This window comes from Apodemus sylvaticus, chromosome 23 (assembly GCF_947179515.1).
Source record: "Apodemus sylvaticus chromosome 23, mApoSyl1.1, whole genome shotgun sequence".
In the NCBI taxonomy this organism is placed as follows: domain Eukaryota; kingdom Metazoa; phylum Chordata; class Mammalia; order Rodentia; family Muridae; genus Apodemus; species Apodemus sylvaticus.
In genome coordinates, this window is record NC_067494.1 from 5,597,692 (window position 1) to 5,613,394 (window position 15,703).

At 38.5% G+C, this 15,703-nt stretch overlaps 1 protein-coding gene across 3 annotated transcripts in view; it reads right to left on the bottom strand.

The window, feature by feature from the left end:
* Ptprk (protein tyrosine phosphatase receptor type K) overlaps nt 1-15,703 on the bottom strand; it is a 510,436-nt gene that overhangs the window by 22,539 nt on the left and 472,194 nt on the right. For all 3 annotated transcript variants that reach the window (XM_052169637.1, XM_052169636.1, XM_052169635.1), the window contains 6 exons: nt 14,487-14,671; nt 12,316-12,403; nt 11,503-11,579; nt 8,111-8,147; nt 6,462-6,559; nt 5,746-5,862 (listed from right to left, as the gene is read on the bottom strand). In XM_052169637.1, coding sequence (XP_052025597.1) covers nt 5,746-5,862; nt 6,462-6,559; nt 8,111-8,147; nt 11,503-11,579; nt 12,316-12,403; nt 14,487-14,671 — 602 coding nt within the window. The remainder of the gene's footprint in view (nt 1-5,745; nt 5,863-6,461; nt 6,560-8,110; nt 8,148-11,502; nt 11,580-12,315; nt 12,404-14,486; nt 14,672-15,703) is intronic.

A 15,703-nucleotide genomic window follows, 5' to 3' on the forward strand; every position in this document is an offset into this window, starting at 1 on the left:
TATTGGCAGAGAACTGGCATGAAAGAAAGTTTTGTTTGGTTCTCTGGGTAATTGTTGTTTGCCTTTGCCAGCTTGCTTTTTACCAGGAGCGACATCACATGAAGTTATTGCGGGGAGTAAGAAGGAAGTGGGAAAGCCCTCCTGACCTGGTAACACCAAGTTCTCAAGCGGAGATTTCAAAGCCTTGCTTATCCATGTTGAAAATGGTTTTGAAGCCCAGTACGCAGGGATTTTCCAGCACAGTGCTACACTAGATTGGTTTGTGAAAATCTACAGGCAGCTAAACTGTTCTCTGGGTAAATGGTGTTTCTCAGCTCTGTGAAGTAATTTGGGCTCACAAAGTATTATCAAGAGTAAGAGCACAGCAAAGAACAGTGACCCACCCATTGCTGTTCTCTCTTCTACCTGGTTAATCAAGAGAATCTTGTAAAGGTGCCAACGAGGCCTCTCGAGTTTCATAAGCAAACCCTTACGTTTGAGGAAGCAATGCCACTGTAAATAGAACACTGGAAAATTTATGCTGAAGGATCTGTATTTGTACAAACAAAAAAAATCTATATCAATCTAACTTTACTGTGAGCTACCGTGAAGATATTAATCTTACTTGGTCAATCCGAAAAAGCAAAACCGGGAACTAAATAAATCAAGTTAAGAATGGCAGTTTGTCTTCAGAGTCTGTCTTAGAGAAACCAGTGCTATCAAAACCTCAGGAGCTAGTGACTGTGTGCTGTAATTCCTTTCAGTAGTAATTCCTAGCACTGTATGTTACACGAACCTTAACATTCCCATCTCAAAAGTCACCCTGAAATCACAAAAATGGGGAAGAAACCCCCCACATTTTTGGCTATATTTCAGGTCCTCTCTACTAACTACTTTGCCAGAGGGGTTTCATGGGCTGTGCGGGCTCTCTTCTGAATCCTGGGACGTGCAAGGCTGCCTTTTAAAAACCAATTTTTCCTGTCTGGCAACAAACATCCTCCCAGGAGTCTTTTATTTAAACAATTTCTCCTGTAGCTTAGGAAGAAGTTCAGTGGTAGAACCCTTGGCCAATGTGGACAAGGCCACGTGCTCAATTCCAAGGAATAATTAATTAATAAAATTCAGACCAGGGCTGGAGAAATGGCTCAGTGGTGAAGAGCACTGACTGCTCTTCCAAAGGTCCTGAGTTCAAATCCCAGCAACCACATGGTGGCTCACGACCATCCATAAGGAAATCGGATGCCCTCTTCTGGTGTGTCTGAAGACAGTTACAGTGTACTTACACATAATAAATAAATAAATCTTTAAAAAAATTCAGACTAATGACCAGATATGTACCCTCCTTCCAAAAGCACTGCCTTTAGTTTAGATAACAAGAAGAAAAAAAAAACTTGGAAGACTCCACTGGCATTCTGTTTAGAAATAGGCTAAACCAGTGTGATGATATTAATCTCCTGTAGACTGAGGCATAGGTGTTTGATCATTTACATCTTATTTTAGAGCATCTGATGAATTTTATTGTTTTCTCTATTTAGAAATATATCTTGCTAAATACAGTCAAAGAGATGTGGAGTGTTCTATCATTATGGAAGCCCTTTACATAAATATTTTCTATAGATTGTTAATGAAGAAAATGTGAATTTTGTGTTGACTTAGTAATTATTAGTAGTTGTTTTTAAAAATAGTATCAGTTTTTTGATAGAAAAGCTTCTATTAAAAATAATTTGGTTTTTAAAAACAGCTATGGAACTGTGGCTGGAGAAACAGTTCACCCGTTAAGAGCTCTGGCTTTACTTTCTAGAGAACCTTCCAGCACCCATATGTTAGCACTGACCATCTGTAACCCCAGTCCCTGGGCCGCCATGGCCTCTTATAGCTCCCATGGGCACACTAAGCATGCCTGTGGTACACAGGAATGCATGAAATCAAAACATTCACATATATAAATAAAGATATAACATTCCTTATATAACATTTCTTTTATTAATTTGCTAAAATTTGCAAAAAATATCGAATGCTAGTGCATCTTTCCACCTTACTTTACTAATAATACAATGTTAAGGGCCGCTATGCTAGTTTGTTGTAATAACATTCTCCTTTCTACTCCATGCATGCATAGTTATTGGGAGGTCACTTTTCCATTTAGGAAGTCTCCTTATCTTTGCTAAAGCACCTTTCAAATGTTTTTAAGTACAATGCATTAAATCTAGGAACCAATTAATAAAATCATGTAGCTTCACTCATATACTCCATGCCTTCCACTAATTTGAGTCTTTATGCTCTTAGAAAAATATAGTAGTTCAAGTATTTTCTTACTTCATTAGTGTTTCTTAAAATCTCTCACATTTTTGAGTGAAATTGATCATCTCTGTGCTTATGAGAACAGTCTTTATTTAGTTTTGTTATCAGCATCATGTGAGCTTTCCAAATACATTTTGTTCACTTTAATGGGTTTCTCTGGCTAAAAGAATGGCCAAACCCATTCCAAAAAAGAAATTCTCAGCTACAAAACCATATTTCCATTTCCATGGTAAATTGACCAATCACCCTCGATACATACATGCATATATACACACATGCCATCTATTTACCCTTCTCTTTGAGTCAGTTTTTGAGAAATAAAAGTTTGCTGGGCAATTGGAGTGTCTGGACCAAAATCTATTTCTCCATGTCAAAGTTTATGCATGATTTTTGAAGAAACTTTTCTAATAGCAAATGTAATTTTACTTATAAAGTTTCCATGCTTTCTAATACAGTATTATTTATACAATGTTTGAAAATTTGTCACTCTGCCTCCCTTAGTGATTTACGCATTTTATTGATCTTTTCAAGCAACCAGGGTTTAAAGGTTTTCTTCTGTTTGGTATTCTGCATTAATATATAACTTGCATTGTTTTTATTGATATTCTCCGGGTTCCTAATGGTTGAACTATTTCTCTGAAACATCATGTTTTCAGTTATCTAGACTTTTTCAACAATACAAATTAGATATTACCTATAAATACATTCTTTTTTAATTGGATATATTCTTTATTTACATTTCAAATGTTATCCTCTTTCCCAGTTCCCCTCTCCTGGATAGACCCTCTCCCATCCTCCCTCCCCCTAATTCTATGAGGGTGTTCCTCCACCCACACCCCTTCTATTTCCTTGGCCTCAATTCCCCTACACTGGGGCATCTATCGAGCCTTCATAGGACCAAGGACCTCTCCTCACCTTGATGCCTGACAAGGCCATCCTCTGCTACATATGCAGCTGGAGCCATGTGTACTCCTTGGTTGGTGGCTTAGTCCCTGGGAGCTCTGGGGGGATCTGGTTGGTTGATATTGTTGTTCTTCCTATGGGGTTGCAAACCCCTTCAGTTCCTTCAGTCCTTTCTCTAACTCCTCCATTGGGGACCCTATGCTCAGTTTGACAGTTGGCTATGAGCATCTGCCTCTGTATGTGTAAGGCTCTGGCAGGGCCTCTCAGGAGACCGCCATATCAGGCTCCTTTCAGCAAGCATTTCTTGGCATGCACAATAGTGTTGGGGTTTGGTGACTGTATATGGGATTAATCCCCAGATGGGACAGTCTCTGGATGACCTTTCCTTCAGTTCTACTCTACACTTAAGCTACATATTTGCTCCTGTTAGTATTTTGTTCCCCTTCTAAGAAGACCACATTTTGGTCTTCTTTCTTCTTGAGCTTCATGTGCTCTAAGATACAATTCACTACAAATACATTCTTAAGAATAGGTATATGCATAATAGGTAAATGCATCAAATGCCTAAATGCTTTTTAAAAATCCCATGGATAAACTTCTATAACTCTGATCATTAACAAATTCCATATTTAAGTGATCATACACAATCGATGATTCTTTTTAATACTTCTTGCCTATTTGAAAATACAAACCTGTATATTCATTGACCATTTTGTAGTTGCCAGTCTTCACAGATTCTAGTGATTTTCATTTACATTAACACTACAAACTGATGTTACAGATATTCATAGATTTGTGTGTTCCTTTGTTTACATGGTTTTGTGTTCTAGTATCCATTAAGCACTTCTGTAGTGTCCACAGTTCTGTACCCACGCTCTCTCTCTCTCTCTCTCTCTCTCTCTCTCTCTCTCTCTCTCTCTCTGTCTGTTTTTTGGATTTGGTTTTTTCGAGACAGGGTTTCTGGCTGTCCAGGAACTCACTCTGTAGACCAGGCTGGTCTCGAACTCAGAAATCCTCCTGCCTCTGCCTCCCAGAGTCCTGGGATTACAGGCGTGCGCCACCACTGCCTGGCCCACGCCTGTCTCTTAAGAGTCTGTACCCTCTTGGGTATTCAGAGCTTCTTATAAGTGACTGCATTCCATGTGTGTTCTTTTGTGAATGAGTTACCTCATTTAGGATGATAGTTTCCAGTTCCAACCATTTGCCTAAGAATTTCATGAATTCATTGTTTTTAATTGCTGAGTAGTATTCCATTGTGTAAATATACCACATTTTCTGTATCCCTTTCTCCACTAAAGGACATCTGGGTTCTTTCCAGCTTCTGGCTATTATAAATAGGGCTGCTATGAACATAGTGGAGCATGTATCCTTATTGCATGCCAGGGAAATTCACATATCAAATCATTCCCAAGAAGAAGGAAGGAGAGTGCCCTGGTCCTGGAAAGGCTTGATGCAGCATTGTAGGGGAATACCAGGACAGAGAAGTGGGAGGGGGTTGATTGGGGAACAGGCGGAGGGAAGAGGGCTTATGGGACTTATGGGGAGGGGGAACCGGGAACGGAGAAATCATATGGAATGTAAACAAAGGATATAGAACAACAAAGAGCGTGCACCCTCCTTCACCTCTTTAGATCACCTTGCTCACAGTCTTAAACCCAGAGGGTCATGACATGGGCAAAAATTATATAAGTATAGGAAAAGAAGAGAGTTGAGAGAGGTGAGGGCAATTAGAATGCATTTAAACAATGGAAATATCAAGAGAAAATTAATGAAATCAAAGCAAAACAACAAAATGGTGCATCCTGAGCTTTAAAGCCTCCTGTTGCCTTTCTCAAGATAAAATAGTGGGATGGCCATCGGGCTTCAGGGTCTGGTTCTGTGATCCGTTCCTCCTACATCTTTCCTTTCCCCTGAGTTACCCATCTCTGAAATCTGATCCACGAATCTCAGAGGAGAAAATGTAAGCCTTAGGGCTCCAGCAGGACTCATCTCTGTCAGGAACACCTTCCCCGACATACCCTCACACCTCACTCCCTTCAGGTCCCTATGCCACTTAAAATATGTTCTTCCCCTTAACTCTTTAATTTTGTGAAACATCTCGTTTTGTATTTCAGTAATATTTCCTCTTCCAGTTTCCGAAGCATATTCTATTAACGTGCTCTGCCGCTATATGATCTCTTGTTTATGTTTATTATCAACACCCTTGCAGCGGAGGAGTCCTCCAATAAGAGCAAGGATTTTATATACGTCCCACGCCTTAATTCTCAAGTAAGAACTTATAGATTGCTAGGTTTAGTGGCCCACACCTTTAATTACAGCACTTGGGAGGCAGAGGCAGGTGGATCTCTGAGCTTGAGGCCAGCTGGATTTATAGAGTGAGTTCAAGGACAGCCAGAACTGTATTACACATTGAGACCCTGCCTCAAAACAAACAAAAACAAATGAAATTTGTACATAAATGAATAGATAGGTAGATAGATTTCATAGTAATAAAAAAAAACCTGGTAGTGATTTTCATAAAGTTTCAGTATTCATATTTTCAATAGAAGTTTAAATGCTTACCCTTTCCAAGGTGAATGTCCTAACTACATATTCAGCAAGTGGTTCCATTTCTATGCAGGTAACTTTGAAGTCACCATAAACCTCAGTATCATCAGGCCAATATTTATAGCATTTCACCTAGTGATGAGAAGAATGCGTAGGTACAGATTTATCTGAACACATACATGGTAGTCACAGTAACTTCATTCCAGTGAAATTTAGTCCACATCTCAAACACTGAGAGAAAATGTTACACAAGAAAGAGACTGTACACCATCAAAAATGTTAAATCTAATAGTTCAGTTACATTTCAGTATAAAATTCAACCTTATTGTAGTTTCCTCAGCCTGCCCTACATATATGCATATACAAGTAATAACATATGGACTCTGTGGATTGTATAAACATGTATCAATAATACATAAAGAGGAGATTATGAATTTGGGTGCAGGGTTCAAAAAAAGAATTGGAGAAGGGAGGTGAGCAGTCATGTATAAAGGTCTCAGAAATTACTTTTAAGAATTAAAGATTATCTTATTATTCATGAGAAATTAAATATTTTTCAGTCATTGAAAGTTCACTTAGGAGCATAGAACCAAATTGTTCTGTCCATGAAATGTTCTTACACTACTGGTTGATCTCCTCCAAGGCAGTTGAATATTATTTTCAAGAATACTCATATATGTAAATCAATCAATCAATCAATCAATCAATCAATCAATAAAGTTTTCTCTTACCCGGCCAACTTCTACTAAATTAGTGACCATCACAATACAGGCAGACTGCTCTTGCCACACCATCCTCCAAAAGTCATACACAGTTTCATGAACTGGACCTACAAACAAATTATTTATCATGTTATGTTACCAAGTTATGTTTCATCTTAGACTTACATGCTATAGGAAATAAAAAGTTTGAAACACATAAGAAGTAGTGTTCATGAGACAAGCTAAAAAAGATAAAACCCTCTTTACACTAACACTAGGTAGAATCACTTCATTTCAGTTTATATTGGAATATATGCTACACAGAAAATCATGGACATGTACCATTTTTTTTCCAATTTGTCTTCTAGACGTAGCAGTTCATAAGAGGGTATCATATGTCCTAAGGTGTTTATCCCTGTTACTATGATACTCTACTGTGCTTGAATGTATATGTGGAAAGCAGAACTCTCAGGCCACTGTGAGAAGACATTGCCAATTTACCAAATGTCTATCATTTATGAATAGTGCATGACTAAAAGTAAATAGTAATGTCCTTATATCCTATTATTATTATTATTATTACTATTATTCTATATTATTATCTAGCTGCAAAGGCATGTGTGCTGGCTATCACCCATGTAGAACCACTGGTGTATGCTTCATTGCAGCATTGCATATTTCTAACAGTAAAGAATATTCAATTAAACCCAATTACTAAAACAAAAGGCGAAATACTGATAAAATGACCTGTATTAAAAGAGCAAATGTCAGGAAATAGATTTAGCTCCCTGGTATCATTTGCATAGCAAATTCATACCCCTGGGCTCTGTCCTCCATACCAAAGGAGGAAAAGACCAAAGCAAAGCAAAACAAACCAAAAACTGAATAAAAGAGTAGACATGTCCAGCTGGGCAGTGGTGGTGCACACCTTTAATCCCAGCACTTGGGAGGCAGAGGCAGGTGGGTTTCTGAGTTCGAGGCCAGCCTGGTCTACAGAATGAGCTCCAGGACAGCCAGGGATACACAGAGAAACCTCAAAATCTCAAAAAACCAAGAGTAGGCATGTCTTTGTACTTTCCTCTCTAAGCAGCTATGCATGTTCTGTAGCTAGCCAGGAGACATTCTGAGGAGATTACAGATTTGTTTGCTTGTTTGGATACTTTCATTTCCCAGTGCACCATGGGAGGACCAACCTTTTCTGCTTTTCCTTCCCATAAGAAATACACTTGACTACATTCCTTCAGTCCTATGTATTGTTTCAGATACAATTTGTCAAAAATTGCTGGATGATAGTACAATATCTCATCATCACTATGGGTCTTGGGTCTTTTCAGGCTGACAAGATTGACTACGAGATGACAGCTGCCCAAGGTAGGAAGAGTGCTCACTTCTTCTTCATCAAAAGTAATGCCTTTTCCCGACACTACTGTCCAGTGTACTGAGATACCAGATCATCAATGGTCAAATCACGAAACCATCACAGAATTTTAATTTGAAAGAGAATCAAGATTAAGTTTTCCTAGGTTTTGAACAAGTATTTGTACTACACAAATGAGTAAGATCCAACTTTTTTAAAAAACAAAATTACACAAGAGATCACGACTGGCATAACAGTACAGATAAATATAATACTTAACATAAAGAAATGTAAATGTAGCATTTGAAAGACAAAATTTTACCTTGAGTTGCAATGTAGTGGCTTGGTCTCTGGTAGCCCTGAAGTAGGAAAACAAATTGTTTATCGTTTTACATTGGTATCGGAAATAAACAAATGAAGGCATAAAAAAAGGGGGAAGAAACCCTCCTCTCAAGATTAGGTTATAATAAAAAGACCAGAACTGAGTAGTGAACACAGGGTCCACTTCTCAAACCTATGTTATGCGAAGGGTGAACAGACAACAAGGCTGAAATATTTTAAAAGCTCTGATTAGAATTTATATCATATAATTGAATTTTGTTTGCGGAAGTATAACCCCGGAGATTTAGTTTAGTTTCACTCATATGTTTATGCCTTCATATACATTTTACATTACTCACTCTTGGTAAAATTCTATTAAAAAAACATTAATTCTCATTGCATCATCCAAAAGTACAACACACCGCATTACAAATGGACAACGACATATTAGAACCAGAAAAAGGGAAAGTAAAAGGCACAGAACATTCCAATGTTAGAGCTGGACAACGCATGCGTGCTCAAATCAAAGTCCTGCTGAAATTAATTCATATTCTTTTTGGTCATATTTAAGTTCTGTAACATGTTCAGGAATCTCCAGGAACTATTTTGTGTGTGCTGATAAAATGAAATTTACACACACATAAGTACACACATATATAAGGAAAAAGTTTTCAAAACTGCATTTTTTTTCTTGAAGAAAAATTCTAGTGGTTTTCAGCGTTCAAACGCTGCTCATAGACATTTAGTACTGTTTCAGTGAGGTCTTCCTGATAAAGATTGATCTGCTTATGGTCTGCGCTCAATGGCCAACATGCCACGGATGAGTTGAAAAAATATCGATGGCATGATAGGGTTAAGTAGGTTTTAGTGAAATCTGTTACGATTTGTCTGTATTTGGTGTGGGCAGCTCAGTACAGACAGTGCATGTGGAATGTGGGGCAGGGCGTAATCTCTGACCAGGGATGGAACATAGTGTGCATCATTTTGCTGTAAGTGCCAAATAATTATCTCTGGGTGGAGGATAGAGTCTTCAGGATCTTCCTAGCCCTGGCTGGTCTCGAACTTACTACATATCAGCATAATGGGCTTGCATCGAACTCACAGAGATCCATCTACAACTGACCACAAGGTGTTGTGATGACAGGTTTGCACCAGCACACTAGGCTGAATCTTGGTAAGTCATAATAATCCAGAATGTTTCATGTAATCATATTTCAAAGTTTCATAAACACTTTAATTTTCTGTTTTAAATGAGATATCTATGACCTGCAGAGATATATTTGTGTACACTATACAAACAAGAAAAGGAAATGATAAGATTGCACTTTATTTAGCTAAAATATACTGGGATAGTAACAGAGTTGTATAACAGACTTTATTTAGAATAAAGTCCTTCCCAATAAACCATAAAATAATATTATAGTAAGGTTCCAGCATGTGTCCGTTATGGCAGAAAACTCAGGTTAAACTAAGAGCTAAGAACAATTACAAAGTTGTAAGATAAATGCTGATGTCTTTTGTGCTACAGAACAAGTAATTTAGTTTTTTGCATGACTTATCTGACAAAACTTAAAACTTTATGAAACTAAAATTATGATGAAAAATTAACCAATACATTTGTATGCTATTCTTAATACATTAAATCAATTAGTTATAATTATTAAAATAATTGTAAGGCACAAAGTTCAAAGCTTTGATGAATTGTTTCCTACTTGCAGAAATTACAACAGGTAGGGGATCATACTGCATCTCTACATGAACACTGACAGTATATGCTGTAATGCTGTATTAAGCTTTCGATTTAAAAATATGCATGCTGTGATTCAATTCACTCAGAACTTGGGTTTTTAATTATTAATAGCTGAAATTTGGCAAGTGCTAACTATGTGTTAGTCACTGTACTAGAGGAACTATATGCATTTTCAACAAAGTGGTTAAGACTAAAACTATTATCACCTCACCATTCAGACGGGAGAACTGAGGCACACAGAGAGAAAGTAACACTCTCAAGACCTCCAGGGTCTTTTTATTATCTGTTGTTTTATTGTATTTTAGGTATATTTGTCTGAATATATGTATGTGCACCGCCTGAATGTTTGGTACCTTAGGAGTTCAGTAGAGGGCATAAGATATCCTATAACTGGAGTAATAGATGGTTGTTAACTCAGTGTGGGTACTGGGAACTGTACCTGGGCAATTTGCAAGATTAGCAAACGTAGCTGATGCACCTCTAGACCCTCTAGTATAAACTTCAACTAGGCAACAGAGCCAAAGAGCCTGGCTTTACATATAGTACAATATATTTCATCTTTGGCAATAATTTTATTTGATCATTACTTTCCCTTACATAAAGCATTGTCATGTCCATATGGATAACCAAAATCTAATAGCACAATATGTGATGAAAACAGACTTTACTGGTACGATCCGATATATATGTGTGATATATATACATACATGCTTAAAGTATGACACAGAATTTTTTGCATGAAGAATTTTATAACTTTATAAGCCAATATCACACACCACAAAATAGTCTCCCTCCTTATTGTATTTATTTATGCTTTTGAGGGTTTTATTTAGCCCAGGTTGGCCTTAAAACCCACTCTGCACTTCAGGATGCCTTTCTACTTCTGATTCACCTGCTTCCACCTCCCAACGGCTGGGATTACAGGCATGCGCCACCATGCCTGGTGTGTGCAGTATTTGGGATTTGAACTCAGGGCTTCCTGTATACTCAGGAGGCATTTTCCTCACTGAGCTACATTCCTAGCCCAATTCTCATCTTTTAACACAAAAAGCAAATATAAAAATAAAATTTCAAAACCACTAACGCACATCATACCATCCAGCTTCTCACATATGCTTAGGGAGGGGAAGAAGAAGAGCCAGAGACAGAAATCATCAACAAATAAAATCCAAATGCATAATAATAAATTGCTGAAGCCAAAAATAGCCCCGTTTTTCTACACAAGAAGAGGGGAAGAGGTAAAATAGTTCTTTACGCACGTAAAATAATTACAAAAAAGAAAAGAAACATAAATATATCGTATGAGACTAATTAGGTGACACATGCAGAAACAACTAGACTAAGCATTAGTAGTAACTGCAGTTAAGGGTATTTATATTAAATATTCATCAGAGAGTGCTGTTATGGACATATAGTGGTACTTACATCCCTGTACAGCCAAATCTACAGCCCAAACCAAAGTCAGGCGAGAGAGAAAGCACAAGAGTGTCAGTAAGGACTAGGATGTAGAACAAGAAAAAGTGCTCAGTTTGTTCTTTACTTTAAAGGTAGCAGTCAATTCATAGGTAACAACAAGCATGGAGCTCATAGTCGTGAGCTGATAAAGTGGGCACACAAGGGAAAGACACCGTAAGGACACTTACATCGATGTAGTTGGCATTAATGTAATCTGAAGAAGGATCGTCTTCCACCGGTTGCAGGATGACTCTGGAGTGATCATCTAAAAAGGTTTAAATAATCAGAGGCAAGCTATCTGAGTCCCTCTGCTCTGAGACAGCCAGTGGTAAAGACTTAGGGGCAAATTTAGTCTTTATAATCCACACTTTGAAAGCTCTGTGTTATTATTTAATCAGCCTTCTGGGATAAAGGCAAGAACTACATGGAATTGGCTACTTATTCCAATTGCAGCTTTGAACACAGTTTGGTTCAATGGCTTGCCTTTCACATCAGGAAGTGTGCAGGTGGCACCGCAACGTCTGGGTGGCTCTTCATATGGGCCATGGGTTTTACAGCCACAGAACTAGACTGAATTCTGACCCTGGTCTTCATTCCTTGAGAGACAGGCTAGGTTTTAATGTATTATAGATAGTTTAGAATGATTTCAATTCAGAGTGGATTGGTTTAAGGAAATCAGCAGATAATTATATAAGTTAGGTCATCCACTCTCCTTGCTCCTTCCAAGGCTGGTCTGGTGACGACTTGGTATTTCGCATGTGCTCTTCGTGCAGATATCATGGGAATGGAACTTTTGAGTGACTGGTGACTTGTAGTGTCTGGCGTTCAGTCCCCGCCTCCAGGTAAGGCGTAAGGGCATGTAGAGCAAATACCTCAGAAACCTTGAATATAACCCACTGGAGTGTTATCCTAATTTAGGATTCCCTAAAGTCAAAACCATGAAATGGTAACTCACTGTTCAGGTTCATACATGTAACTTTTACAAGGGTCAAGAGCCTTACATGCGATAATGTTCCCGTATCGGTTCTTCGCTCTGTTTTGATCCTTTTTTGCCACATCCCATGAGGCTGACTGGCCTTCAAAGAAGCTCTGGGAAAAAGAAAGAAAAGAGTTGGCAAGCACAGCTAACTTAATTGTGTTTCACAACAGTTTTTATCTGCTCTGAAAATTCAAACAGTGGAAGCCACATTTGTGGGTGTGGGGGCAGGGCTGCCTACGGCTGAAAGCACATTTGCTTCTCAGACCTCAAACCTGTTTCATGGGTGCACGTTTGTTCATCTTAAGTTGGTCTGACCTCAGGTGAGAGCCCAGCAGTAACTTTAGAGAAAAATAGAACGTTGAAAACACTCCAGTGAGTTACAAGTAGGAAAACCATTGTTCTTTTTCAAAACTGTCTAACTAATAATACATTAAAACTTAGAAAAACGGGTGGTGGTGGAACACACCTTTAATCCCAGCACTTAGGAGGCAGAGGCAGGCGGATTTCTGATTTCGAGGCCAGCCTGGTCTACAGAGTGAATTTCAGGACAGCAAGGGCTACACAGAGAAACGCTGCCTTAAAAGAAAAAAAAAAAAAAAAAAAACCAAAAAAGCCAAAAAAAACAAAAACAACAACCAAAAAAACCCAAAAAAGCACCCTCCCCCCAAAAAAAAGCCAAAGGAAAAAAAAAACTTAGAAAAACTACTATTAATGGCTATCTTCCAAATGGGTGTTCATATCAGCTTTTATAACAGGAAAAAAATCACTTTGTTCCCATAATTCCTTAGTCATGTGCCATCTGTCCTATTTTTTTCCTTTGAAGTACATGAAGATGGGGTGTTTTTTTTTTTTTGAAGGGAATGAATTTATACAGATTCTTGTTCTCCAAGAACCTATGGACAGATGGGCTCGCTGGTTGGTTTAATCATGCAGCAATTTAAAATACAGGTGAAAATCTCTTTTTTGTAGAAAAACTTAAAACTTTGCTCAACACAGGAAGTAGGGTCTTCAAAGATCCAACGTTCTTTGAAGCAGAGTACACAAGAATATACACGAAATGAGCAAACAGGATATTCTAATTCTCTGCCCTTATTTTGGGCACTTTAGATATCTAAAATATGATGCAGTATGAACCCCTACCTGTTGTAATTTCTGCAAGTAGGAAACAATTCATCAAAGCTTTGAACTTTGTGCCTTACAATTATTTTAATAATTATAACTAATTGATTTAATGTATTAAGAATAGCATATAAATGTATTAGTTAACATTCAAAATTTCAAGATAATTTTTCTCATCCCACATAAGGTATACAAGTGGCCCGTGTATGGCATGTGAACCTTAATGTTCTTTCAGTGAAGTTGAATGTGTTTGGTTGCTCTTTGGAATAAGACACGCTTGGTGTCCTCTTCTTTAAGTATGTCCATATGTTTCTGTGTGCACACACACACTGTGCTGGGTGTATGAGTATAAACCAGCGTCAATGTTCCACACTGAGATTTGAAAGGAAGACAGAGGTGAAAGGAACTTTTTCTTTTTGCTGTTTCATGGAATGCGATTTAAGTCATATCCTTTCTAAGATAAATCTTGGTAATTTTGTCAGAGTAGTAAAGAGAAATGTTCTGGGAGAGGAAATTTACAACACTTATTTTTCCACCTTTGGATGCTGTATACTTAACTTGTGGTGTTCAGCTTTTCTTCCTTGCCATGCACAGACAGCAGTTCACAAAGGTGAGTACAGAGTGGTAAGCAGCACATTTAACTTAATGTCACCATTGCTTGCAAGCAAGGAGACAGAGAAACTTAAGTCAACAGGTAACAGCATCCCTCACACACTGCAAAGGAGCTCTGGGCATCCTCTTCTTGACTTTTGAATAGGGAATTGTGTGTGGTAAGACCTAGCACAGTGTTTTTGATAACTCTGAAATACTTCAGAATCCATTCTCAAGACTCTTACAATGACTGTAACCCCAAAAGCACTTCCAGGAAGTACTCTTCTCCTTCATTTCCCCGCCTCCCCATACATACATACATACATACATACATACATACATACATACATACGAAGGCATCCTCAATGCTGGACTACATAGGTTGCAGAGTATCCCCCTCTTATAATGTTAAAGGGGAGAAGATGCTACATAACACTGAGTATCATGTTAAAAGTAAAATTCAATACAGTATTGAAGTTTCACCTCGTATTCCTCTTTGAACCCATAGCTGTCTGATGTCTTCATGAGGTTAATGTGCTGTAGTAAGTCGGCCACCCTGATGGCTGGGTGCAGCTGTCCTGTCTGGTAAGGGGACTCTGTCCCTTCGCAGAGGTATCGAGGAACATCCAGGAGACGACTAGACTCTGCCGTGGCGCTGTGGTTCTCATCTGGCAGATTTCATATTCCAGAACATTAAAAAAGAGATAAAGTCATCTTGTTTAATATGCAGGCGTGCACAGAAGACTTGAAGACTTTAGACCTTTGTAGTGGTAGAAGGAAGGAAAAGAAAAGGCAGCCACGAGGGTTGGGGTGGGGGCTGGGACAGTAATCCTCTTAGAGACAAAACCTTTCCCTTTGGCTCAGGGGTTAAAGGTGAGAACATATGTGTCTATCAGCAAGACAGCAGATGCTTGGAGAGACAGGAAGACACTGGATTCACTGAGCTGAGTTGCTTTGGTTTTTAGGATTTGGGGCATAGGCGGGAACAGGAGGATCAAGCTGCCAACTGATAATATGTTTTCACCATTGACCGGGTTGGATAAACACTTCCGCACTCATACTCCAACCTCCCTCAGGGACCCTGCTTAGACAATATCCCCATCACCACAGGGAGGCTCAGCTCGGGACCTTTCCCCTCCTTTCTCAACACAACACACCCTGGACTGGAAACACTGACACAGAGTCTCACCCTCACCCCTTCTGTCCTCCAGGAGGCTTCACATGCGTGTCCCCTTGGTTTCTTGTTACTATTAATATTGTTTTAATTGCCAGTACATTTTGACTTCTCTGTCTGCTATGTCAGAGAAACCAGGGATACGGGGGCTAAATGTGGATACCGCCCTTGAATCCCCAGCCCCTCCCCGCACTGTGTTACAAGGCTGTCTTAATGTTTCTAAGCCCTCCAGAATCCGTGCACACCACTTTCCTTGCTCTGAGTTTTAACTATTTATTTATTTATTTATTTATTTATTTATTTATTTATTTATTTAGGAGATAGGCTCATTACCAGAAATTCAGTAAATATTTCAATGAGTGAGTGAATTAGTTAAAATTCTACAGAATCTTTCACACCCCGCTTTTAGACCCCCATTCCCATGGTTGTAGTTCAAACTGCAAGGACACTTCTAACTCTCTTTCTGTCATAAAAATGAAGAAAGAACCAAGAACGTATTGCCTATGAAGAATAAACAGCATTTTAA